Source organism: Alligator mississippiensis, chromosome 2 (assembly GCF_030867095.1).
Source record: "Alligator mississippiensis isolate rAllMis1 chromosome 2, rAllMis1, whole genome shotgun sequence".
NCBI lineage: Eukaryota > Metazoa > Chordata > Crocodylia > Alligatoridae > Alligator > Alligator mississippiensis.
This window is the reverse complement of record NC_081825.1, coordinates 49,636,363-49,664,153: the sequence shown is the minus strand read 5'-3', so window position 1 is coordinate 49,664,153 and position 27,791 is coordinate 49,636,363. Positions and strand designations below refer to the sequence as shown.

Here is a 27,791-nt window from a genome sequence, read left to right as displayed (position 1 = left end):
CAGAGGGGTCTATTATAACAAAGTGACAAACACCGAATATAGAATTTTACAATATAAATCATGGCAGAACTTTTGCAAGAGTAACTTTAATGGACCACACTAGATGTTATCAGAGTTCCAGGCAAAACAGAGAGAGATTCCAGCATTATTCCTATGCTTCAGAAGTAGTGCCTGGAGGCTTCAGTTAAGTAACGTGGCCTTGCTAAGGTAGACATTATACCATTTTTTTTTTTTTTTAATGGACAGAGACTACCACAGAGAAAAAGAAATTGGCTAATTCTTGCATGTTTTTGGGTTGTTGTTTTTTTTTTTTTTACCATACATAGACAGATCCAGCAATTTTAGGTAAAAGCTTACCTATGGCTACTGGTAAATTTAAGGGCGTGTTTTATGGTTCTATAAAGTGCTAGAAGCCCTGTCTGTCCCTGATTATTTCCGAGTAAATTCTGAAAGAATTTGGTTCGTCACAAAAGGGAATGAATGATTCAAAGGAATTGGAGCACTAGTGTTACAGATTAAAATTATTTAGATCACCAATAATGACCGTGACTTAAATTCTTACTTTAATCTTTTCTTTTTTATATTTCTGATTTTATTTTCTTGAAGCAAACAATTCACAATCAACTTAAAACACATTGGAAACATTTGATAGCTTTATACTAAATTTGGTATTTCTTTTTGTTAAGAAGATATATATATATATACACACATTTATGCAATTGTATCATAACATATTTATTTGGATTTTTAATGTTATGCGAAATGAGTAATTGGTTAATTATTATTCATGATTTGTGTTAAGCAGCTTATAAATGGAAACTGCAATTAAAGTACATTTAGAAAAGCATTGTTAGTTGCTTTTCTTAATTAAAATTAAATTAAATGTGAACAATACATAATTGCTTTTAAAAATAATTGATTTATTAAAGAAAGGAAGCATTATCTGTAGTTAGTAAATTGAACATCTTTTATCTGGTCACCCTATCCTTCAAGATTTTAAAACTAAGAGATCCCAGTCTCCCACACAAGTTTTTATTCATAAATTGGAAGCTTTTCGCTTCTTCAACTTCCAATCAGTTTCTCAACTCTCAATGAGGAATTATTTTAGTGAATGAAGGTGAATTAATTTAAATGAAGAGGATATTTTTTAAGCACCTGCAAAAAAGTTACAGTTGTCTAGTTCAGTGGTGCTCAACCTTTTTGCCCCTCGTGGGTTGGATGGTGGTTCCAATCAAGAGCCTTGGGCCAGCACAGTGGCCAACATACGGCCATGAAAGGGACGGCGGGGTACAACCTGGCCCCACGGGGCAGGAGGGGAGAGAAGCTTTATCCAGCCCTGCAGGGAGGCAGGGGAGAGGGACATGAATAAGGTTACCATACATCTGGGTTCTCCCAGACATGTCTTCTTTTTGAGTCCTCCAATCTCTGCCAGGCGTTTTTTTGAAATCTGAACAAACGTCCAGGATTTTGCTTTGCTCCGCTGGTAGAAGCAGGCGGGGGAGCGATTGGAGGCAGCAGCACATGTGTGTCTGCACACGTGCGCACACACACACGGCCAGTATGCAGCCAGGCAGGGTCATGGGAGCAGCCTCGCAGCTGGATGCAGGGGTTGGGGGCAGGGGTTGGAAGGCCAGAGCTGTTCAGGGAGCTGCGTGTGGGAGGGTAGCAGGGGCAAGGGGATGGGTATGTGAGGGGAGCAGGTGGCTGGTGGCGCTGGGGAGTGGTGGCAGGGCACTGGGGCAAGGGTACAGTAGGGGGGTGGGGAGTGGAGAATGCCTGCCCATCCAGCGGGGGAAGGGGTGCCCTTTGAGGGTAGCGGGGAATTCCATGGCCAGGACAGCAGCACAGGGGCCAGTGCCCATGCTCGCAGGGAGTGGCCAGGAGTCACTGCCCAAGAGGGGAAGAGGAGGGGGGATGTGGCTAGGTCACTTGGCACAGCATGGGAGCCCCAGCCCAGGGCAGGGGATTCCACAGGCCTCCCTTTCTTCCCCCTCCAGCCCGCACTGGGGTCAGACTCGCTCCACTACCATGCTTATGAATCAGAGTCACCGTGCTCTGGCCCAGTTAGGATGGGGACAGCTGGGACCCCATCCAAAAGGGCTGGGGGGAGCAGGGAGGGCTGTATCTTGGGAATGAGGGCACAGGAGGGATGGTGCGCTTGTGGGTCAGGAGTGAGGGGCACCACCAGGGCTGGGGGGCTGCGGGTCAGAAGCGAGGGGCACTGGCAGGGCCAGGGGGCTGTAGGTTGGGACGGAAGGTCACCAGCATAGCCCAGGAGAGCAAGGGATTGTGGATCAGGAATGAGGAGCAGCAACAGAGATGGGGGGCTGTGGCTGGGGAGTTAGGTGTCCCTCTATCAAGTGCCCTCTTTGTTGGAACTGGAAATATGGTAACCCTAGACATGACCCAGCCCCCCAGGGAGGAAGGGGCCTTGATCCAGCCCTGAAGGGGAGAAGGGGGTGTGGCCTGGTCCCATGTGGGGGGTGGGGGAGAGGTGGGGCCCAGCCCCAACCAGGACCCACAAAGGGAAGGGAACACAGTCTGGCTCCCACTGAGCACAAGTGGCTTGAGGTTTGGGAATTTGGCATGGGGGAGGGTAACCATATTGCTGGCCACTGCTGCCCCATGACCGAATTCCTGGACCTGCAGGGAACCCCATGGGTCAGATCTGATGGCTCTGCGGGCTGCATGTGACTCACAAGCCGGAGGCTGAGCCCCCCCGCAATCACTTTATTCTTTTAAACAAACTGATTCCAGGTGCAAGGCCATTAACTTACCCCAGTCTAATTGTTTAACTTTCTTTAATACTACAGCAGCAAATATGCACTGCCAGGAATATTATTTTTATTCGGTTTAAATGTTTTTAATAGATTGCAGTAAATGTAGTAAATTTCACATCTGAATTTTAAGTAGATCTAGTTTTAAAAGTAAAATTTATTTTAATTAGTGTGTGATTTAACTAAAAATAATTCTGATTTTTTGTTTTAAGAACAATTATCAATTTTTATCTGTTACATTGGCACCCAGGTGGTTTAGCCTGCATCCTTACTTGCTAAGTGGGTAAGTGCTAAGTGGGTAAGTTTCCAGCCCAAACGGAAATCTCACTTTGGCTTGAATTCACCCCAGAATGGGCCCAGCTAGCCTGGGCTGAAAGCATCACTAAAACGCAACCCAGTGACAATGCAGGTTAAGTGCAACTCTGACTAGGAGCCTGGATTAACTCAGCAGTGAAAATATACCCAAGGGCAACATTAAAGTAACACTTAGGTACCCATATTAACACTTTTACAGAGAGATTGCTCAAAGAGAAAGGTTACTGTCACATAAGTGTTTACAGGGCTGAACTGTACTAAGCATTTGTTCTATTGAGACATATTTTGTTTAAATAGCAGGATTACAGAAGGCTCTGTTTTCTGTACCACTCCCCATTATGGAACAGACCAGGATGTGGTGAAAAGCAGATAAAAACTGTAGGACATGGATTTGCTCTTAAAAATGTGTGGGCATTTCCCAATAACTAAAGTCCTCCTAATAGGCTATTATTAATCTATTTGGCAGCCAGTAACATTTTTTGTGTTAATAAGTTTAATTTAAAAATTTCTAAAAACACATTGTTTGTTTTTGCTATCAATAAGATTGATTAATAGTAAAATAAAACTAAACACTACACAGTAGGTAAAAGGAAACAGCTTTGAAAAGGTCATAGTGATTTTTTTTTTAATATGCATGACACTTAAAAACTGAGCGAGAGGTATTTTCTGTTACTTGCTATGGAGAATTAGCCACATCTGTGTACTCCAAGTCCTGTCTTGTAAATATTCCTAACCTAACTTCTTTCTGTCCAATTGCTTTGTCTAGCCGAAAAGTTAGCCAACTAACAATTAAGTGTCATCACTCTTAGGGGCCCTTGAATATTTATTCAGCAGAATCATTAATTGATGGCTACAATCATCCATCAGACTACACGTTTGCCACACCTGGCATGGAAGTCTGAGTGTCATTTCCAGGGCAACTACTAAAAAAGTGTAGTCATACAGCAGACAGAATGTACAAGTGAGTGGACATTTTTCTCTCCAGTGTAGGAGGACCAGAGCAGTGAGAGTGACAAAAGTATAAATTTTAACATGTTACTAATGCTATAACTACTTAAAACGAGAATAAGGAAACAGAACATGAGGGAAAAAGGAACAATGGTTGACAACAAATTTAAATCCTAATTATGATGCACTTTAAAAAAAATACAAAACTTTTTCTCTGAGAGCCTCACTGGGATTACACAGAATTATAATGTAGCATCATACGGTACACGTTTAATCTATTTTAAATTGTAGGGTGCTGAGGCACAAGTGATTAGCCTGCTTTCCCTCTGTAAAGTCAGTAGCAATTGGGGAAAAGAGCTGGATTTTATGGGTGTATACACTGGATCACATTCTCCCTTTTTACAGTGCTCTGAATGGTTACAGACAACTGAAGATCCACTAAATATAATGAGAAAGTTGCTAAATTCCAAATTGGTGTGAACCTTTTCAAGCAGCTTGACTTGGGGGGGGGGGGGAAGAAATCAACTCTTCCCCATCATATTGAACTACTTCACTTATCAAAGGTTCCTGATCTATGCTATCCTGTGTACTCTTTTGTATACTGCATCTAAAGAATACATACTATGCAGACGGATTTAAAATCAATTCACTGCTATCCTTAAAATTCAGCAGAACTTATCTGATAATGTTTCAGATTTTTTTAAAACCATCTTTCCTGTTACTATTTCTAATACATATATGTAGTTTCAAAATTTGAATGGAAAATGCTACACTGGTCCTGGTCAGTCAGATGCAAAGTGGTATCAGCTTTACCTTCACCTAAAAATGTTCCCATATTAACAGCTAGTAAAAGCTCTGGGTACAATTTTGGACAAAAAGTGGAAGTGCTATACATCCAGAGCAAACAAGACTTAGATTTAACTGTCAGACCCAAATAAGCAATAAGACCACACCTAATGTACAGTTTTAAAAGATAGCTTGCTATTCCACAAATCAGGTATAGACCAGAGTGTTCAGCAATAACCATAACAGCCACTTCCACTTACCTCAACACAAACAACATAAAAAACTGCTTCCAACTTTCAGACGATTAAAACGTGAAATTAAAAAGATTTCTTTTCCCAAGTCTAATTTTGTGAGTTACAATTAAAAAGAAAGTTGAGCATTCCTGATCATTTTTTTTTTTAAAGAAATACATAAAAAGAATGAATGAAAACTCTTCCTACCTTGGCCACCCAGCTGAACAATGGTGACATCCTACAAGAGATACAACAGCGTGGTGATCTGTAACTTTGGCCACTTTCTTACAGCCCCTTTTTTCACCTCCTTGTTTGCTTCTATCTTAGAAACAGCCCTCTCACATCTGCATCAAGCAGCAGCCTCATTTATTGTGAAAAGAGAAAAAGCCTTCTTTAGAAACAGTTTTTAAGCAGCCCGTCTCATACTGCAAAGAAGCATGCTCACTTTCCAGGCTCTACAGTAACTATGAGGTCACTGTCTTTGAAACTTCACAATTCCAGTCTGAGAAACTCAGTGCAAGAAAGGAAAGGGCTGGGTAAAAAGGGAAGGAGGGGAGTGTGCTACCAGCAGTATTCAGACTCCACCTACTCAGACAGAGAAAGGGGGAGGAGGAGGGGAGAAAGAGAGAGAGAAAGTACCTACAGAGTTCTGCTCTGTGCATTACTCAGGAAGTTGTGAAATGTGGTAGTCTGTATAACAGCACTGAAATAACATGCCAAGGATTTTAAAGAAAAAAATAAAAACTATACTGGCAACCAAGCTGCACTTAAGCAGTCTGCTATAAAAGACGGTATTCATAGCTAGTGCTTACACAAAGTGGTTAAAGTAGCCTTCTGGAAAAAAATCCAATATCAAATAAATGTTTTATATACCAATTGAAAGCAAAACATAACCTTCTACTTAAGGCTGCCATAAATGCAAGATTTCCCATAACCTAAGCTGTTTTAAAGTAATATATTTACATTCAGTCACAAAAGTACTGTATATCCACTTTAAGACATAAACAAACATTGATATAGAGAGCATCATGGAAATAATTCTCAAGTTAACATAAAGTGAATTTCAAGCAGCTCAAGACATGTTATCTCCTATTTAAACCAGAAATGTCTTAACCCTCATTCTTTCATTCTTTCTGTTCAAAATGCAGGAAGTCAGAAACTGTATGTCTACACCAGAAATGTACAATGCCAGTCAGTGGCACTCTTAAACATGCTGCACTCTTTCAGATGTGCTCCTTCCAAACCAGAAGCAGTGCAATGTGATTCACATGGCACCACGAGACAAGGCTAATGAACTAACTTTTAAAACTGTGCAAGAGTAGCTATTTCCATTCAAAAGATAGCATGCAAAGTTCAGCTTAGCATCTCTGAGGGCAGCATTGCTTGTAAATATGCACAGTAGATATGTGCACATAGTAGCACAGTAAATATGTACCTAGACATGCATGCATTTACACACACCATCATTCATATTAAACAGAAATCCCTCCTCTCTAATTAACACCCAACTGGGAGTAGGGCTATGTGCAAATAATCAAATTCTCAGTTTCAAAGCCAAAATTTAAAATTGTTTTCGTTTCACTTGTTGAAATGAACAAGCAGCTTTTTATTTAACATGGAAAACATCATCTGAGCCAAAATGTTCCATTTTCATGCCCGGTAAGAAAAAAAGCAAAGGAAATGAAGAGTTAGCTTCACTGAACTAAAACTCTTAGGAATAGCAGTCCCCTCCTTTTCTGCTCAGTGGCTAGAACATTCACCTGGAGGAACCACTTTGAATTCCCTCCACTCCAGGATTGCTGAACCTATGTATTTGACCTCCAGGTTAAGTGTCAGGCTTTCCCTGATTGCCAAGATATCAGATATTCCAAGATGGTGAGGTCTCAATCTCTCCTTTTGACACTGTTTAACTTTGCGTAAGTAAAATAATTAAGACATTCACTGGAACAAGAACTGGATTTCAAATGGCTCATCTCCCAGGCAAGTGTCCTAACCACCAGGCTAGATAACCACTTCCTTTGATTTTGCTCCCAATGAATATTGATAAAGAACAGTAATGCTTGCTTTTTTTTCTTCTTTTTTTTTTTTTTTAAGTGGAAGAGTTCCAACAAGTAATGGAGAGAGTCGTATTTCAGAACACACTGTCGCTCAGTAAATAAGCAGCATCTTGAGAAATAGGAGACCTTGATTCTAGTCACTGCTTTGAATTGTCTTTGGATTTGAACACAGGTTTCCTAACCTCTCAGATGAGTGTCCCAGCTTTCAGGTGACAAGCATTGTGAGGTGAGTCCTTTCTCAATCTATTTTTTTGGAGCTAAATGACTTTATTGTTGAGCAACAACAACAAAATAAATCACTCAGCTTTAGTCTCGGGTAGAATGTGGCATTAAGTATTTTGCTGGTCTTAAAAAGGTCATGCTAAATTTGAACTTCCAAGAAATCATTAAAAATTAAGTGAAGCATGTTGATGTAAGTATAAAGATCTGGTAACACAGATACAATAAGAGTCAACAAACACACAAGTTTAGTGGAGCAGTAATGAGATGACAGCATGGCATGGCTTCAAAAGGAACATGCAAGTGACAAGTCATAAATCATGCATCAATTACTGTACTAATAATATTTCAATCACTGTTCAATCATTTAGCAATAGCAGCGTAACACTGCATAAAGTCTAATTTGAGCAATTCCGCAATATTCTTGAAAAATGTCTCATACTTGAAACTCACTGTATGCTAAGGAACACAGTGCATGATAATATGCTCTATTATTTACTAGTCTGTATGGCAGAGGGACCTACAGGCCCTAACAATGAATCAGAGTTCCATTGTGATGGATACACTACATGCAGTAAAAATATAACCCCTGCTTAGTCTCATCAAATTGTAAATTCTTCTAAGACAACCAAAAGGAAGTATGTGCTAACAGTTAGGCAACTGTGATTATTGTAATAAACAACATTTCACCCTTTGGTGCCTGCTCAGAACTGAGAAAACAGTTATGGATGTTGAAAGTCTAGAATGCTAAAGAGAAGGCATGGGACAGCTTACAAAAGGACCTGATTCACTTATGGTTCACTCAAGCCAGGGCTAATATATTCTTCACCTTTGTGGGCAATAATAGCTCCATTAGAAGAAAAATCTAGTATCTCTTTATCTGAGTATCTTAAAGTCTTTGACCTAAATATTATATTTATTTTACTAGACCACAGATAAGTTAGGTGACTTGCTTCATGTTCTACTAAGTGGAAATTCTGGAGTCTTGAAACAAGATCCCTTTTTCTAGATACAGCTATTTGACATGATGCCATAGCACAGGGGTGGCAAACCTGTAACATGGGTGCCAAAAATGACATAGGCAGACTCTGTGTGTGGCACGCAGCAGGCTTAGGGAGGGGAGAGGCAACAGTGGTATAGGGCAAGAAGCAGAAAGCAGCGTATTAGATCAGGCAGGGAGCACGAGACAAGAAGCAGAAAGCAGAGCAGCAGATCAGCTACTTCCTTTTGGAAGTAATAAATCACAGCACAGTAACAGTCTGTACTGTGCCATACACATGGTGCACAGTTATTTTTAGCAGCTACCTCACCATAGCAGCACGCTATACTGGGGGAGTGTGTCACTAAAGTGAAGTAACTGCTGGTCATATGTAAACATTGCTATGGCAATGTAGCATCATGTGTAGACACACCCATACATTACTCTTTATTGCAGATACAATTTATTTTAGTGAACTTTGCACCTACAATACACAAAGGTCCCTATCGCACAACTTCTGCTCATAAAAAGGGCCTGAACTAAAGCCTAAGTCAACAAGAACTTTTCTATGGACTTCTCTGGTTATTTCCTCAAAGTAAAAATGCAAGTTATTTAGTAATTCATATTTTCATAAAGATTAAATGAACTGACATGTTTTTAACATAATTTAACTTAAGGTAAAAATGTAGAGTGAGCTTATGTTTGTAAGTGTCCAGGTGCCTACATCCAAGGCCACAAGGCACCCTAGCAAAGAGCCCAAATGCTTCGTAAGCATGAAGACAGACAGCACTCATGCCTTCTCTGACAGTGATCTCTCCAGACATGCTGGCTGGTAACAGGGAGAAGCTTTCACTGCTGCTGCTGCTCATAATATATGTCTTCTGTAGATGAATAAAGGACATCTGTTTAAATCTGGCACCTTTCATGAGCACTAAATGTACTTGCAATCTAGGCTATGTTTTTAACATAAATCAAGTAAGGGTACAAGGAAGGGGTGCTTATAATAGAGAGCATATTTTCCATTACATGACAACATTAGTCTCATATTTCCTTAACATTCTGCCTGAACAATACTATTTCTAAATCTAATATTTGTCTCCCTACTTCAGTGTAAAGACACAGTCTGTATAGATGCTTTCTCAGCTACCCCTTCTTGGTTGGCTCCAGGTCCAGTTTTAAAAACAAACAATAAGTACATCCTCCTAGCTGCCATTAGATGATGATGTAGTTCAGGAAATCTGATTTCAGTTCCTGACTGCAACTAAGTGAGCAACTCTGAACTAGTCACTTAACCTTACTCTCCACTTCATTTTCTGAATCAAAGGTAACTGTACTAGTAACATGTACATGGTTTTGTAAAATACCTTGACATCTTCTAAGGTACCATTTAAATGAGAGGAAAAATGACATTACAGTTAAAACACTGAGTTAGAATTTAGGTCAGGGTGCTCAATCCCCTGCCCACAGTGCCATGTGGGGAGCCCTATGGGCTGGATGACAGGCGCAAAAATTTGGTGACAGGAGAACAGTGGCACTGCCCCCCTCGCCCCCTGCAAATTTCCATATTCATGGGGAGCCCCAGGCCCTGTGCCCTAGACTGGCACCCAATCCCAGCACGCAGGGCCAGGCAGGGGCAGCACCAGCACCCAGGACCCAATCCGAGCACACTGGGGCAAGAGGGGGTGGAACTGGGACCCCAGGTACCAATCCTGGGGGTAGGAGGCAGTAGCGGATGGTGCCAGCCCTGCATTGAACCAATCCCTGCACTTGGGGCAGGAAAGGCAGTGCTGCGCCGCAGGGCTGCTCCTGGCACTTGGGGCAGTATTAGCCCAAGGGCCAGAGTCTGGCATACAGAGAATGATCTGGCCCACAGACTGGCCCCACCCCACTCATGTAGCCAGCAGGGCCAAAAGGTTGAGCACCACTGATTTAGACAACCCAAGACCAAATTCTAAATTTTGCCGCAGATTTTAATTACTTTGTCTCTACTTGTCTCAGTTTCCTGACTGTAAAATGGAAATTGTATTTGGGAACCTGGCAGCTGTGAGGGAAAAATATATTAACTGAAATTTGGGCGGTACTCAGCTATTATACTGATGCAAGGCATGGACACAAGTACCTTTCTCGGTCTGAAATATTTAGCATAAATGATTTCTCTAACTTCTAAAAACATTTTTAGCAATGTAATATGAATAACTGTCCCTTTTCAAAATGCCTGATGGTTTAAATTAGAATCTCTGTTTTTCTATTTTTAAATCTGGCTTGTGCAAAGTTTAAGGAAATAACTTCTCTTCAATAAGTATTGTATATCCATTTCTGGTAATTGGAGAAACTCAAGAGAGTTGGGAATACATTTGTACAGTATAAACAAAACAGAGTAGCTTCTGATACACCCTTATCTTAATACACAATCATTAAACTAAAAACATGATTTAGTGGATGATATAACGGAAAACATTAGCAGATATATTTTCTACTATTTAAAAAAATACAGTCATAATTATGCACAGGAATACTTTCAAGCCACATTTTCTGCTTTACCTCATTACAAAAAAAGGAACTTTATATTGTATAGCTGCCCACTCCCATAAAAAGTAGAACATATTTCTCCTTAATGATAGCCATCCTCTTTCAAAAAAAAAAAAAAAAAAAAAAAAAAGCAGCAGCATTTGAAAAAAGGAATTAGAAGATCATACCTAGTAGATCCACTAATCTGGGTTCTGGTCAATATAGGAAGAATACTCTTAGTGAAATTCCCTTATGCTTTTTGGCTTGAGAGTCAAGTTTAAAAGGGTGCACTACGTTTGAGATTTCATTAGAAATCTAAGCGTAAGAACACTAAGCAAGATTTCATAAGATTTTAGATCAGGGAGAAGTCTGGTTTGATTACTTACTAATACTGAGAACTTGTTCCTTGCTTTCCAAATTATACACGCTGAATGCTTTGGGGAGATGGGCACAGAGCTCAGAGTAGTGGTGGCCAGCGTTAGGTGTAAAGGCTCCATTGCACAAACAACAAGTAGACCCAAGTCAATCCTTTTTTTTTTTTTTTTTTTAAAGGAACTTCCCCAGTCTGAATATTCGTTTGCTGTTATTTTTACTTTGAGTTATTAGCTCTTTGTACACATGCCCTTTCATGACCCTATACCATTCTCTGCCTTCCTGGAGCTAAATTCTGTTCTCACGCATGGGCAGGGCCTTCAAATTCAATTGGATAAACATGGACACAAGGGAATTATAGGGCTCTTGCCAGTTACATAATGCATTTGACCCTTCATTACAGAATATTCTTCATTTTTACTATTTCTTATTTGTTTTAATCTGTTCCCTGGATTTCTTGAAATGCAAGTCCACTAAACTACTTCTCTCTACTTCTATACATGTATATAATTCATTTTCCCCAACCAGATGGAAAAGGAGGAGGAAATGAAGTTGCACTTATAGTCACACTTTTCTTATAAAGGAGAGTAGCTGATGGCAAACAGTTCCATACATTTAAAGATATTTGTTCCCTCTTTCTAAATATACTTAGATTTAAAAAAGGAATTTGAAACTGCTTAGAGGCAAGGGTTTTCATGGTGACACCTTGTATTGGACCAACAATCTGGGTTCCTTGTATTCAAAATCTTGATTTAAATCTTTTCCAACCATGCAGCTGGTTCAATAAAAGATACTGCCCACAAAAATACTTCCCTCTCACTTATTTCCTGGACCAGCACAACTACAACATCACTCTAACAGTACTTGAAATAGCTTAAAAATGCCAGATTTCCATTCCACCTGTGCCTAGACATGGAGAAGCAAACTAGGACAAGCAAAACTGCTCATGTGGATCTATTGAAGGTAGGGAGAGGGGGAGGAGATTTTCCTTTGATCTATAGCCCAACCTGTGGCTTTCAACCTACCCAAATAGCTAGGTGAGAACTAGGACTATTAACTAACACCTGAAAAGATATGGAGAAAAACATTTTTAAATAAGTGGATGATAGAACAAACTTGTATGTGCCAGGAATAAGAGAAAGAAAGCTATTAAACAAAACTAAAATAATCATTTTCTTGCCTAAACTATAAATTGAACATTACACAATAAATTCAACATTACATAATGTTATGTTATGGAGGCTATGGTCCACAGGTGTTCACATTTCAAGAATGAAATCCTGCTCCTGTTGAAACAAAGGAAACTTTTTTCATTAACTCTGATGGAACCAGGATTTCACTGTAATAGCTGAAGTACCAAAAACCCCACTGGAAGATGTTGGAGCTTCCTGTCCAAGCACCTTCTCCCATCTAGTAGCTAGAAGTCAAGAGGGGCTTCAAGTTTTTAAGATGTTGGCCAATCACAGGGCATTAAGAAAAACCATCCCAGCCAGTGTCCAGGGACAAACTCCCATGGGCTTCCCTTTCTTCCACAGCTCCTTAGATGGTGACAGGTGGAACTGCACTTCTCATCTGGATACTGCCCACCTATCTTTCTTACTGGTACTGTAGGTTTAGGTCTTTAGCTAGAATCTGGTAATTATTTCAAGCCCTGGTAATGACAAAATTCATAAATGCTGAAATTCTCTACTGATTCAGTCATTTCAGCATTTCCTTTTGCCTCACAGATGAACCTGGAGAAAGAGCCAAGCAATAAGTAAATCAATTGTGGAGCGAAGCAACAGCAGATAGGAGAGATGGAGTAGCCTGAATGGCTAAAATTGTATCTTAAATTAAACAAAACAAATTACCATATGAGGGAATTCAAACATTCTGCTTCTTTTATCAGGCTTTGCTGCATAATAGGACAACGTATATAACATTTTATATACCAGTACAAGAAAACTGTAATACATGAGCACAAAGAAAGGCATTAGTTGAATGAGTCAAGAAAATAATCTTAAAATATTAAATTGGAATAAGCTGATTAATTATACTAGTCATAAGGTTAATTATACTGATCATATGAAGAGAAAAGTCTTCTTTTTAGGTGTGGACTACATCTCACAAAAGAGTTTTCCCTCAGAAGATTCCAGTATAGGCAAAGTAAACCTGCTCTTCTTACAGCTCATTTTGAGGCATTTCTGGGTAACAGGAAATACTAAATTGCTGGTACAAATATCAGAATTGGAATTAATTAATTAACCAAAACTTCCACATCTTTGCTCAAGAACAGGCAACCTGAATTACCTGATTCTGAATGGTCAATGGGGTGGGGGGAGAAAGTGTCCTTTATCAGACTGACAAATTTTTTTTTGCGCAAAAGAAAACCTATTTTGAGGATCCTCTTCCTCCCATCTTTCTGAGAATGGAATTTTTAGCTCATATTTTGAGAGACCCAAAGCAGAAGATAACTTTTGTTCCCAGTGCTTAGAGTGGGACTGAGGAGGAAAAGCTGATAAACCAGGGAGAGTCCATGGCCAAGGATCTTTTTATGGTTTGGATTCACTTCTGCAAAGTATGTGCAAGATGGATTCAGGGTGTCTGAAAACTCCAAGCACAAAAGGGATGAGAGCCGAGTAAAACGTGAAGACTCAGTTGACCCTGTTTCAGTTGGGCTCCTGAGGTAAAGGATCACTTGAGCTAAGTACAGACAGTCAAAAAGCTTCAGGCTGAGTCAAGTCAATCTTCACAGGTTAGTCTAAAATGCATAGATTGAACCAATAAGCAAGTGAACACAGACTCGCTTCCGATTCCAAAAATGCAGCCACGTTCCTGCAGTAGCCCAGGCCAGAAGCCCGGGGGGCACTAGAGCCATGCCTCCCTGCTTGGCTAGAGCAGACAGCTTGGGCCAAGGCTAGCTTGCCCGCCCTGTGATTGGAGGCTTATGGAGGAGGCACAAAGCATCCTGGGATGCTGGGGGACTGTGAGTTAACTTGAATGTCGAGGGGATCTGGAACAGAAGTTCAGTAAAGCGATTTAACCTAAATCAGTTAAGTCTGATACTACATCCATCCAGGTTTATCTTAAACCAGTTTCAGACATTTTGAAAGTTGTTTATGTGCGTTGAAATTTAGACTGGTTTCTGATCACTTATACCAGTTCTTATGTAATGTCTGTTCCTAGCCTTGTTGCCTGAGGGCTGGAAGGAACAAGGGAGAACCTGAGGATTACACAGTAAGTAGAAAGAGTGATGCTAAATCTTTCCCTATAATTCTGTGAACCACCAACACTAGCATAGTTCAGATTCACCAGCATTTCTTCAGCTGACTGACCTGATATTTGGTAGCTTCCAGACTACAGAATTGGAGGAACAGAGAAAGGGTGGGGGAAAAAATGGTAAACAGCTATAAAGCAGTGTTTTCCAATCTGGGATATGGGTACCACCAGTGGTATGAAGACAACCTGTCAATGGTACGCATTAACAGATTTATTATAATTACTTTATATGACAAAAATTGCTGGTGGTACGTAAGGTTGTATCATTTTAAATTGGTAGCGAGCAAACTGTCAGAGTTTGGGAACTGCTGCTATAGAGCATCTCTGTCCCAAAGCTATAGAAACTATGGAATAAGAGGAGGTGTCAGCATGCAGCGTCCAGCACAGCAAGGGGAGCCCTTCTTGTCACCTAGTCCTCTCGACTGCGAAAACATCTGCCAAAGACCAAACTACCAGGGAGAGGTAGCTTAGCTCTCTCAGCTTGTAAGGCCTTTGCCTGCGAGTGCGGGGGGTTCACCCAGGCAGCTTGCTTTACAGCAGCCTTGGCTCCAGAGCAGTGATTCTAAACCAGGGTGTTGTTGCACCCCAGGGTGCCTCGAGCTCCTTTCAAGGGTGCTGCACAGTGCTAGGCAATGTCAGCATTGTTAGATGTGCAAACATGATTCACAAGATAAACCCAGAGATTTCAAATAGGAATCCACTGCATTAAAAGCATTCTGACCTGGTGTGGTCTTTCTGAGTTCTTTGCAACAAAAGAATTGCTTTATTGTTTTTCTGGAGTAAAAAAATGAGTGAAAACTCAGAGCGGCATTTTCTGTGAGGTGCCTTGAGTCTATCAAGGGCTGTCTCAGGAATAAAAAGGTTGCAAACCACTGCTCTAGAGGGTGCTGTCTGGTAGCCTGAACTGGGGTAGGAAACTCCCAGGCTTGGAAAAAAAAGCAAAAACCCCAGTGGATTTCTATGATAAACTACATTTAAAAATATTGAAAATAAAGTGATGACAATTTTAGTGCTTGTCACTCATGCTCACTCACAGTATCTCTAGTCAGAGACATTTTGGAGCATGAAAATTAAATAGACATATCAATAAAATATACCTGATGAAAGACTCTCTTTGACAATGATTTTAGGAATAAGACAATCAAATGCAGATTACCCATGTCTGATGCTAGAGAAGTCACAATAAAAAGGTTTTCATTCACACCATCCAAATTCCTACTATCTTTCCTCCCCCACACGTAAGTATTACATTTCCTTTCTCTTAGAGTCTTGAACTATTCCCTAGAGATTTCTGTGGTTAGTCATTGGGAAAGAACAGTTTGGCCAAAAAAAAAAAAAAAAACAGCTTTAGAAAGTTTAAAGGAAGGGAGTAAAAAAAGGAAGGATTGCAAAGAACTGAAATAACGAATAAATGAACGTGTGATTGCGTAAATTTTCATTTTGAATCAGCTACTAAGGATCAAAAATAAACTACCCCTCAACGTCAAATGTATGTGGTTAAAAGGAGTTATTTAGCTAGGAAGTAAACATTTGAGAATGTCTCATTTCCTTTGTGGAGGAACACTGCACATTGGAAATTATATAATTTTGAAGTACTGAATAAAAACTTCTGCTTTTAATCATGGATAACTATAAGAAAATTATTTGTCCAGACAGGCCTGACACAAAGAAAATAAAGAATGGACACAGCAGCTCTTCATTAGGATTAAAATAAAAGTTAGTTATAAAATATATAATTTTACAATGTGCTATAGGTAACCACAAATAAATACTGCCAATAACTGGAACATCACTTCAGCTAAAACACACATATTACAAATAAAATAATTCTGTACATATGTTTTTACAGTGCAAGGCCTTGATCCTTACTTGTGCAAGTGATTAGTTTTAAATATGTGAGTAGTTAGTTTTTGCAGTACCAGGTTGCTATAAAAATGTAGACTGTTCTGCGCAACATGGAAAGATGCTACATCTCTTAGTAACTGTTTTATTTGCCATAATCACAAATTAGATTCTCACCATTAAAAAGCCAAGTTCTACTGTCAATTTAAACTCTACTTTCCAATGCAACATTCATATTGCCTTTAAATATTTAAAAGCACAAAGCTGAACATGGCTAATTTGACAGAAACACATATAACACTTGATGGTGAGAAGTTAGGATGCCTCAAGGAAGCATTTCTAAACCTTGAATGAAACTCTAAGGCATCTATTGGAATTTCACTTAAGCTGTTTGAAAACCAGAGTTATTCCATAAAAAAAGAAAAAAAAATATTAAAGAAAACCAAGATATTGAAACAACTAGACAAAACTCACACTAACCAAGTACACTGATTTTCTAGAACCTAACAAGCAATATATTTAGTTTCAGTGAAAACAGCAGTTCAATTAAGACGGAAGAAAATCTGTACAAGTGTATTGGGCTAGATCTCCAGGAATATAAATCAGCTCCACTGTTCTACTAACAAGTGGAACTCCAGTAATTTACACCTGATAATATCGTAGCCCACAAGCTGTAGAACATTTTTTGGTTGGAAAGGACTTCCCCCTATTCCCACTAATATCAATGGCTCAGCTCCAATTATATCTTTATGAATATTAACTTTAACAAAGCAAGTAAAGATAACAAAAGAAAAAAAATACCATGTTTTCCTTTTCCTTTCCAGAATCCAGCTGAAGAAATCTTAATTTCTGTAAAGTTGCCCTCATCCCAGACCTCCGTGTTTTAACCCTCATGCAAATCAAACACTAGACCTTAAGCAGGATGGAGCTAGCTCTTCCTGGACTGGTTTGTACACAGTAGTTACCTCATTAAAATTAAAAGTGCGTTCAGCATCATTGACCAATCAGACCTCTGTGATTCTTTTCCATTGTCAGTCTTCATTTGATTAGGAGCTACACCACGCTCCTTCACCAGATATTTCCTGTGTAGTGATATATTCAGAATAGTGTTGGCAACATACCAAGATCATAGTTAACATATACTATAACTCTGATACCTACACTATTTGTATTTTAATAGAATTATCTATAACACTTATGTTGCTTTGTTGTGTGATAGATTATCTTCCACTTCAAATACACTGGGGCTGAAATACTGAATGAATAATATTCCTTTACATGTATGCTTTACTTGCTGTTTCTCATTTCTGTCTAATGCCTCCTCCAGTTTATTAACTCTTTAAATGCATCTCCTAAGTGTGGACTTCATACTCTGTGCAACATGCTGTCTCTGGCAGTACATTAAGAAACTACAAAAAGTTAGTATAACCTCTTCAAGAATGAGCTTCAAATACTGTTTTTTAATCACCCCCAAAAATCACCTCTCTGAATTCCAGTTGTTAATTTTTTTAAAATTAAAGTGCATTTTCCCCAGTTTCATTATCACTAATGCTTTATCTTATTATTGCATAACCATGCATTGGAAAACAACTGTTAAAATGTAGCAAAGGAATGTGCCCTCACTGATCATCTGTTCTTTTGATAAAGCTGAAACACTTCAAAGAATTCAAGCGTTGGATCTTATTTTAGTGTAAGATCCAACAGCATATTTCTGCCACATGTGCTGACTGCACTTCCATTTGTGTTAGAACAAAAGATTCCTTAACAATAGTCATCCGTTATCCTATAACCATGAATCCAAGCATGCATTTCAACTGAGTCATTCAACATAGGCTTCTTTAACTTCTTCCCTTTCGCATTATACCCAAGCCAAACACTAATAATACATACATTCAGTTTCACACATGTAAATCACACAGAGCAAATAAGCAAGATTGTACTTTTTTTAGGATCAGGGTCTAGTACACACTTTCAAATGGGGCAGACTATTTAGCTAAATAAAAATAAAATACAATTAAATAAATATTATTATTCTATCTTTTTCTTAATAATTGTTCTTGATAATTTAACCAAATTCAAAAGAAGATTATACAAATTCATGAAGGATAGATCCAGCAGTATGCATTAAAAATGTAGTAGGGCTGTACCTTCAAAATACTTCCTGGGCTTCTAATTGCTGGAAACTGTAAGAGAAGAAGGGCGGAGAACAGAAATGTCTGGCTAAGTCCTGCATAAATAAACACTCATCCACTCTGCATACGTTCTATGCCACTGAGAGACACAAGATACTGGACTAGATGGACCTGTAGTCTGATCCTGTATGACATTTCTTATGTCCTAATCCTGACACCTGCTCCATACGGGTATACTCATAACCGAAGTGGAGTCCTAGGCTGCATCCCCATGAACAAGAACGTGCAGCCTGTGGTGCCTCAAAGCCTTTAGAGGCACCGCAAAATGCACATGCCACATGTTAATATGTTAATGTGCTTGGGGGCAAAATCAGACACCAAGAAATCCCAGTATCTAAAAAAATGCACCAAAATAAAGTGGTACAGTGCACGTGGAAACAGCATGCAACGTCCAAAACCAGAGCCTGGCCGGCCAGAGCCACACTGGCTGCTAACCAGGCTCTGTGTGCCTGAATCACCGCCACTATAGCCCCAGGAAGACCCCAAGAAAAGCTGCTGGGCCCAGCCCAGGTGCTGGCCCCAGCCTCTCCTACCTCACCTGGGGTAATATACCACGTCACAGCATGCCCAGGGACAAGTAGCAGTGGTACAAATATGTGCTGTTGCTATTTGTCCCCAGGAAATGCGTGAGTGCACTCATGGGGACATGCCCCTAGAGTTCATCAGTCTCCAGACAGGGGCAAAAGTCAGCTTCTGTGGAGCAAACTAAGTGACTAGAATTGGAGAGACTTTGGTCTCAAACAATGATAAAGAGTTTTAAAAACCAGAAATGAGCAAACAGTTTCTTTGGTGCAACTACCTCTGGGGTGGAATACAATGAAATGAGTTAGTTTGGAGTCTTGAGAAATGGAGGTGCCAGTGAAACTTCTGTGGGATTTTAAGCAGGTACAATATCATTGCTTAACCTGCAGCTAGTATCTTGAATTTGAATCTCATTACCCAAAAATCCACTTCCTGGTTCTACAGGGGCACTTCCTGCCACATCAAGAAGGGATATTTGACTAAGTTATGATCTAGAGGTGTTTCATATGAGACTGAATAGATTAAAATATTTTATTGCTCTGTTGTAAACTCTGTAGTAAAGGTTATTTATTATATTTTGCACTGGTATTCTTTTGTATTTTCTTAATTGCTTTTTACAACATATGTGTAGGACCAATTAGACTGCAGGGGCGGGCAATTATGTTGGGCAGAGGGCCACTTACTGAGTTTTGGCAAACCATCGAGAGCCGCATAACAGGCAGCCCAGGGCAAATAAATATTAATTTTCTAAATTTTTTAGGGGCCCTGCAGGCTGGACAGAATGACCTGGCAGGCCGCATCTGACTCCCAGGCCGCATTTTGCCCACCCCTGAATTAAAGGAATTGAGGGGGACAGGACAGAATTTTGGCCTCAGTGCTTTCAGCAATGGCCACTGTTTATTGTTGAAAGAGGTATATAATTTTAAAAAATTAAGATTTCTAGATTTTACTTTTAGGCTAGATTATACAAATCAGATTATTAGATAAGAGTTAGAATAAAATAAGATTAAAATTATTAGATTGGAATGTATCAAGATCTAATTGAATTTTGGAAGCCCTTAACTTTTACCTACTAAGAATGTGGCAGCCTGCTTGGGGACAATTTGTCTGACTGAAGCTTTCTTTAGTTTATGACTTAAGAGAGTCTGGGCTACTCTCCTGAGAGTGAGAAAAACAGATTTGTAGTTCAGAAGCAAAGATTGAACTCTCGAAGCATAAGAGTTCTCTTATTTGTACTAATTTTATATGGTTTGTTTGGAGTTTACAGACTGTTGAGGCTGCATAAAGGGAATGTGGCAAAAGCCTTCGTCAGTTTATATTCAGAAATTTAAAACCAGGAACGTGTACATAAATCAACAGTCTCAGAGAGAAACCTTTATTTTGTTTATCCAGGCCTCCTGTGAACTTCTTAGTCCCCAGGAACCATATATGAATGCTCTGTTAGAATGCATAAAACTGAATTAATCTTCAACAAACATGAAAAAACTCTATATTAGGGCTATGTGAAATTTTGCCAGGTGTTTCGATTCACAGCTGTCTCGATGCATTTTGAACTCGAAATGAAACAAAAGCCTTTGAAACAGCTTTCAAACAAAACAAGGGCATTCAAAACGTTTCAAGTTCCGAAGCCAGGCTTAAATGGCTTCAGCGCCGGTCCCAGCTGGCAGCAACAGCCTCCTGTCATCCAGTACGGACCCGGGAGCCACACCTCCCGGGAGGATTCTGGCACAGCCCCCAGCCTTCTCGGGGGTGCAGCCCCCAGATCTGTGCACCAGATGACTGCCCACTGGGGCCAGCAGCAACATCAATCTTCCTGGTGCTCGGCACAGGTCAAGACCAGAGACAGTCCCAGCCAGCAGCAACAGCCTCCTGTCATCTGGCAGGCAAATCAGGGGCCCGCCTGCACCTCCGAGAGGCCTGCAGGGGCTGTGCTAGACTCCTCCTGGTGGTGCAGGCCCCCAATCTGCCTGCTGGATGACAGGAGGCTGCTGCCAGCAATAGCACCAGTCTTCCTGGAGCTGGGTGCGGGCTGCGCAATGGTCCCAGCCAGCAGCAGCAGCAGCCTCCTGTCATCTGGCAGGCAGATCGGGGGCCCGCTCGCACCCCTGGGAGGGCTACAGGGGCTGTGCCGGACTTCTTCCAGGGGTGCGGGCCCCCGAATCTGCCTGTTGGATCACAAGAGGCTGGTTCTGCTGTCTAGGGCCAGTGGCAGCACCAATCTTCCCAGCGCTGGAAAGACTGGTACTTGTGCTGCTGCTGGCCCCAGACAGCAGAACCAACCTCCTGTCATCCGACAGGCAGATGGGGGCCCACACCCCTAGGAGGAGTCCGGCACAGCCCTGCAGCCTTCCCAAGGGTGCGGACCTCCAGTTCGGCAGGCCAGATGACAGGAGGCTGCTGCTGCTGGCAAGTGCCAGAAGTTTTGCTTGTCAACAACTTGAGGTGCAGGTTCCCAAAAACCTCTGCACCAATCTCCTTGAAACTCTATGGGCTTCATGCCCTCAGAAGGGGCTACCATCCCTGCAAGTTTCATCTGAATCAGGCAAGAAATGACAAAGTTATAGGCAGTTTCATGCTTCCCCATTATAGCCTACAGGTGAAATGTTGAAACAGTTTCGACGAAATGAAACAGAATGGTGGTTTTGAAACAAAATGAAACTTGATACAAAACACTGTTCCATTGAAATGTCGAAACAGAAGTCGAAGCAGAATGGTACTGTTTTGCACAGCCTTACTCTATATCCAGTCAAATACAGACTAGAAGAATTATCTCAATTTTTGCATCCCTGCAGAACTCCCACCAACAGCCTCCTGTTAATAGCTGGAAAAGTTACATGACAGTAAAAATGTAAGAGGAATAAAGAGAATGCAGTATATACAGCTGAAGTCTGTTCTCCTGCTGCTGAACACATGTAATTTACTACTAATTCTCAATACTGGGAATAAGTAGCACATAGATGTCAGAGAGAGAATCAAGCCTTCAACATGCTGAAGTTTGAGTTACAGATTTCCAAGACAATTTGGCTCTTAAGGGTTGGTAACTGGAAATGGGCTTATTGCATCAAGCCTACTTTGTGCCAGCCTGACAGTTAATGTTTTCACACTAATCAGATATCCAGCTAATGGAACTAAGAGACACGCCAGACCATGAACTGATATCAGGCACCAATCTCTGTTGAACAGGCACTGTTTTTGTCTATTTAATATTTACAAATAAACTATATTCTCCCAGAAAATGTTTTCCTTTGCAATGTTAGCATTTTGCATCTAAAGGTACCTGCATTTTACTTCATTTATCAAGCTTATTATAAAGCAGAAAAATCAGATAAACTAGAGCTGTGAAACTTTAAACTGTAAGTGTCTTTATACTGTTAAACAAAGTTCTTTGGGTAACTCTGATATCTTTTATTAGACAAACTCAAATAGTTGGAAAAATTCTTCTTAGTAAGCTTTCGGGTATAAATACCCTTCATCAGGCATGCATTACTGTTACCATTTAGAATTACAGTTACCATTTAGTGCCGGACAGAGTCTGGTAGGAAAGGGAAGTAGCATGATACCCCAGGAAGGGGGCATGCCCCCACCTCTTGTTCCCTGTGCAAGCAGATGGCAGGAAAGAGGGAAGAGGAGGGAAGAGGGGACTAGTATCCCTTAAAGATGGAGCAAGCATTCAAAAATAAGCCCCGCCTGTCTGTCTTAGCATATGGTTCTCCCCCCATTCCCCCCCCCACACACACACACACACACGTGCGCCCGCTGCAGCCAGACTTGGACAGCCACACAGACTGGGAAGGCCCCTTACTGGCTGCTGCCACCCACGGTTTCACATGGGTTGTGGGGGTTGCCACCACCTCCTCCCCCAACCTGGTCGGAGCCAAGCTTGCCTCGCTCTGGCCTTCTGCAGCATTACTGGGGGCAGCAGCACAGCACAGCCGGCAGCCAGGCCGGAGCAGGCTTCCCCACCACCTACGCAGAGAGCAGCACAGATGGGAGAACAAGTGAGTACATAGGGCCAGTCCCCACCTGGGAACAGCAGGGGAAGTTGCAGGGAGATGCTGCTGCTGAGCAAGGAAGGGGCAAGGGGGTGCCCGGCTCCACTTTACAGCAAGATCTGCTGGGGATGGGAAGGCATGGGAGATCTGCCCCACATGTGCAATATGTTATTCCTTAACCATTTAACCAGTATCATTAGAGGCATTTAAAAAGGTAATTATTTAAACAATATTTACACCCCTAGTTAAAACACTAGATTTTTTAGTGCTTGTGTATATTTCTGAACCCACAAGGGTTGTCCAAAAGGACTATTTTAGAAGAAAAGATCATTAAAATGGGACATATGAGACCAAGCAACTGATCCAAATCTCACTGGAAATTTGCCATCAACCATGGATCCAGCCTATATTCCTGTAAATCAAAGTAAGGAATGCCTCCGGTGGTAGAAAGTGTTCTAAACAACTTTTTGCCATGAGAACTCTCTTACATTTCATCTGGACAGCCACTAAGTGGCACTTAAGCACTTCCTCTTAAGACGTTAAAACCTACAAGCCGTTGTGAAGGAGGAGAGGAGAAAAAAAACCAAATCCAAAATATGAAGAGCTTTCCAATCTGGTATGTAATATCTGAAGTTTATATTCTGCTTTTATAGAATTCTCAAAAGCCTTGACTACATGAGAAAATGCTACTGGGTGAGATATTGTACTGTGTTTCAGGAAATTAAAAAGACAACTCTCCCACCCTCCCCTCACCCCCTAATTTCCCACCCTTCTTTGAAAATCTGAGGGCCTCATTTCAGTAAAACTTCACCCACAGTCATGACCTGTTGAGGCATGCACTAAAGCAAAAACACCCAACTGTCTCATAAGAAACTGAGTTGAAGCTATTTTTGTGAAGGGCAAACTAAAGAGGCCCTGACTTCTTGACACAACATTTAGAAATGCCTCAGAGTTAGATTTCAATTACAGAAGCCTGTAGAGACTGATCTTGTTTGTACTGGCAGACGTACACTAGAATAATTTTTAGCCATCAGCAAAGAAATAAAAATGATGAATGAAGTTAAGCTCTTCTTTAGAGTCCAGTATTTTATGGCTTCTGAGACAGATGCTATGCTTCCATTTGCATTTCAAATTAAAGGCATAAACCTGGACTGTTTTGTAGCTGCAAAACCAAACCGTGTTAACTAACATAAAATTCTCCTAAATGTTTTTATTGCATTATAACTAATTTTTCATAACATCTTAACAACAATTCTGCTTCTTTATTTAAAAAAAGGTAGTTTCATGAAAAATATTTTTAAAAATCAAATATATAAATTGGATATACTTCTCTGTGACGTAATCCATATGAAAGCGTCTTGAACTGCTTAACTATCAATGGAAAAACAAGTTATAAAACAAATAAACTACCTAAGTGTAATGGTAAGCTTGAGGCAGCCAAGGTTCTTTGAGTAAATCCGATATCTTTTATTAGGCCAACTCAAATAGTTAGAAAAATTCTTCTTAGTAAGCTTTTGGGTACAAACACCCTTCATCAGGCTGAGGAAGCATCTTTAGACCCCCAACTGTGCTAACATTTCTACATACACTGATTTTACATTAAAGGAGTCCTCTTGACTTTAACAGACCTATTCTTGTGCATAGAATTAAATATGCATATACATATTTGCAGGATCAAACCATAGAAGTTCATATTTTTATGACAGTCTATAAACAAATGAACATCTCCAAATAAATATCTCCAATTAATCCCAGGTTTAAGTGCAGGACTTACTAAAGACAAATTTCCTCCTTGCATGTTAATTTCTGTGCTGAAGTATGTGAACAGTGCCGCAGCAACAAAGTTTGGTGCCTGGGGCAAAGCCCACAGAGGCAGCCCACCCTTGCCCCATGCATAGATCCAGGGAGTACATGCCTGCTTGCTCAAGAGTGCATATAGTGGTGGAAGCCACCCTTCCCCCATCCCCGCACCCCCCCAAGTGAGCCATTCACGGTTCCATCCTGTGTCCTGCCCTGGCTAGGCAGCGCCTGTTGGCACTCCTCGCTTCAGCACCCAGGGCGGTCACCCCACTTCCCCCTCCCCACCTTGCTATGGCACTGTATGTGAAAGTACATTAGAGGTGGGTCTTTCATTATGTGACCACACAGCCAACATTAGATAGCATACTCTACAAGGTGACCCAACACATTTCACTGTACAGTATTGCTGACAGGAAGGAAGGTGGGTGTAGTGGTTAGTGCCAGGGAGAAGAGGCAGGACCACACACCCCCCCTTTGTGCCAATGACAATAACGTCTAAGTAGGCATTATGACCCTGATGCAATTGGAACCATGTTAATGGACCCTGAAGCCAGGTGTGTGTAGATACAATTGCATGTTTAGACCTATCTTTATCCAGACACACAGGTCATTTTAAGAAGTATTTCTCCAAGTCTTGTCTGCAGCATGACATCAATGGAGAGTGCAGAAAAGTAGGAGCACAGAAACCCCCCCAAAACCAAAACAAAAAAAAACATAGCATACCTTCACAGGGCAACAGAAAGCATTATTTTTATGATGTGGTTTATTATACTTACTCACTTTGACATAAAGCAGGATGGGAGGTCATGCTGCTGAAATAGTTTCTCAAATTATAAAATGCTTTCTCAGCTTTGCTCTTGCATTTAACTCATTAGTCAGACACAGCCCAGATCCAATGACCTTGGCACAGTGAAGGGTCATTCCCTCAGGCTTTTGCATGAACAGGCCCCACTGTAAGGAGCACATAAAGCAATCTGAAAAAGGTGGTCTATTTGGCTTGCTAGTATTAATTAGTTGCCTTGTTTTACAGTGTGCTTAGAGCTTATCCTATGAAGCCATTTGTTAAAATAAAAAATTAATGAAATTGGCTACAAGTTTTATTCTGCCTATGTCCTCTATGATTCTGAACATTAACTAACTCCATATGTTTGTTAAACTTATTTCTGAGCAAGTTAAAAACCCAGCTTTAGAAATAAATCGGTGAAGCATCACAAACAAAAATTAATGGATTTTATTTTTACATCGTCATGATGGATCAGGCAAAATGAATTGTTCTAGACCCTGGTCCTGCAGTCTGGTATATACAGCAAGACATCTACATATTGGGAGAAATTTCCCTGAACAGCTCTCTGAAGGATGGCACTCTTGCTTCATCATCATCTGCTTTTGGCCAATATATCTTTTAAACTATTAATTTTAAAATATTGTCGTTTTAAAATAAACATGTTTTCTCTTAACTAGATTAGACTATTTTTAGAGTTTTGTGAAGTGACAGTTGATACCTGAATTAGTCAAAACTGAATATTTTTATAGAAACCTGTTTTGACTAGCCATATGTCTTTTCTCCTCTAAAAACTGATTTCAGAGACTTAAAACACTATACTGAAGATCATCGTAAGAGGTATATCAAAAGAATTATAACCTCTTGTGCTTTAATCTCACAAGTTTATTACAAACATGCTAAAAAAATTAGTATCCGATTAATTTAATTAGATTTTCTGAATTCTTAGTGCTTATAATTGTAGTCCAGGCATGCATTTGTTCTTCTAAATGTGTTTTAGTCTTAAAATTAATTTTAGTAAGCCACAGAAAAGGGTAACTACAGGAAATGCAAGAGACTTCCTTTATTAAAGTAGTCCTCTTCACAGAATCATACGTTCAGCTCAAATGCTTGTGTAGATGGTGAGAGGATAAGTTGCTGAAAAGAATCGGTCAGTATCACTTGCAAGGTTCATTCTGTGGTTTTTGCCTGTTTCGTTATTACATGCGTTACTACAGCAGCCAGAAAGCTCACTCTGTTAGGGCACTGTGTCCTGCCAGGTGATGTACAAACATGCAGGTGGACACAATCTCTCATTGAAAGAACTTACGGTGTTTTTTTAACTAGAGATGCAACAGAGGGAACATAAGGGTCCTTTGGGATCTCCAAAATTTAAAATTTATTTTCCAAATTAAGTTACCCTTAAGCTAGGGATGTCAAACTCGCTTCATGCTCCAGACTGCGTGACAGCCCAAGGCAGGACTAGCCCCAGCCCTGTCACAAGGCAGGGCAGCAGTGGGGCCAGCAGCAGCAAAGGCAGGGCAAGCAGCAACTTGCCATAGTACTGGCAACCAACCAAGTGGCTGCAGGCTGTGTTAGCCTTTGCTCATCCACCTGCCACCAACTGCCCTGTCCGTTGGAGTCTAAGGATTCTGTGGCAGGCCACCCCACCAACCACATCCCTCAACCTCCAGCTGCCGGCTGGTAGCCCAACAGTCCAGATGGTGAAGCTCTGTGGGCTGAATCTGGCCTGCAAGCTATGTCTTCCATGCTGCCTTAGAAAACCGCAAGTCCACCAAAACTTTCTTGCAAGGTAATAGAGTTTTGACCCATTGTCATCCACTTGTAATTTTTCTTGGTGAAGTAACAAATAAGCAAAGCAAGGAAAGAGGTTCCTTTGGACAAGGCAATAAAAGCAATCAAGTACTAAAACGTTAGTGCTGGAGTGAACTTAAAAATCACACCAAAAAACCCCAAAAAACAAACAAAAAGCAGAAACCTATTTTATTGCAATGTATTGTCTACACATGTGTGGCAATTAGGCTGGTGTAGACTAATTTACTGTACGATTGGATAGTCCTGTCAGGCACAAGTACCGATGGTCAAGTAAATTGACCATCTGATGGTCAAGTAAATTACTGCACTTAAATGCATGTGTAGATGGCGACATCCAGATTAGTTTACTCCGGGTCAAACTGCGCTGGAGTTTATTCAGTCACCTTAATGTAATG

The 27,791-nt window shown here is 40.6% G+C and overlaps 1 protein-coding gene across 10 annotated transcripts in view; it reads right to left on the bottom strand.

Moving 5' to 3' along the window:
• Positions 1-27,791, bottom strand: part of TBC1D1 (TBC1 domain family member 1) — a 191,676-nt gene that overhangs the window by 135,454 nt on the left and 28,431 nt on the right. Inside the window, exon 1 of one of the 10 annotated variants that reach the window (XM_019480540.2) lies at positions 17,096-17,182. The exons of 8 other annotated variants lie outside the window; for them this stretch is intronic. In XM_019480540.2, coding sequence (XP_019336085.2) covers positions 17,096-17,161 — 66 coding nt within the window. In that variant the 5' untranslated portion in view covers positions 17,162-17,182. Of the gene's footprint in view, positions 1-5,266; positions 5,559-17,095; positions 17,183-27,791 lie in introns of those variants that run through there. One more of the 10 variants, XM_019480544.2, reaches the window with a different exon arrangement.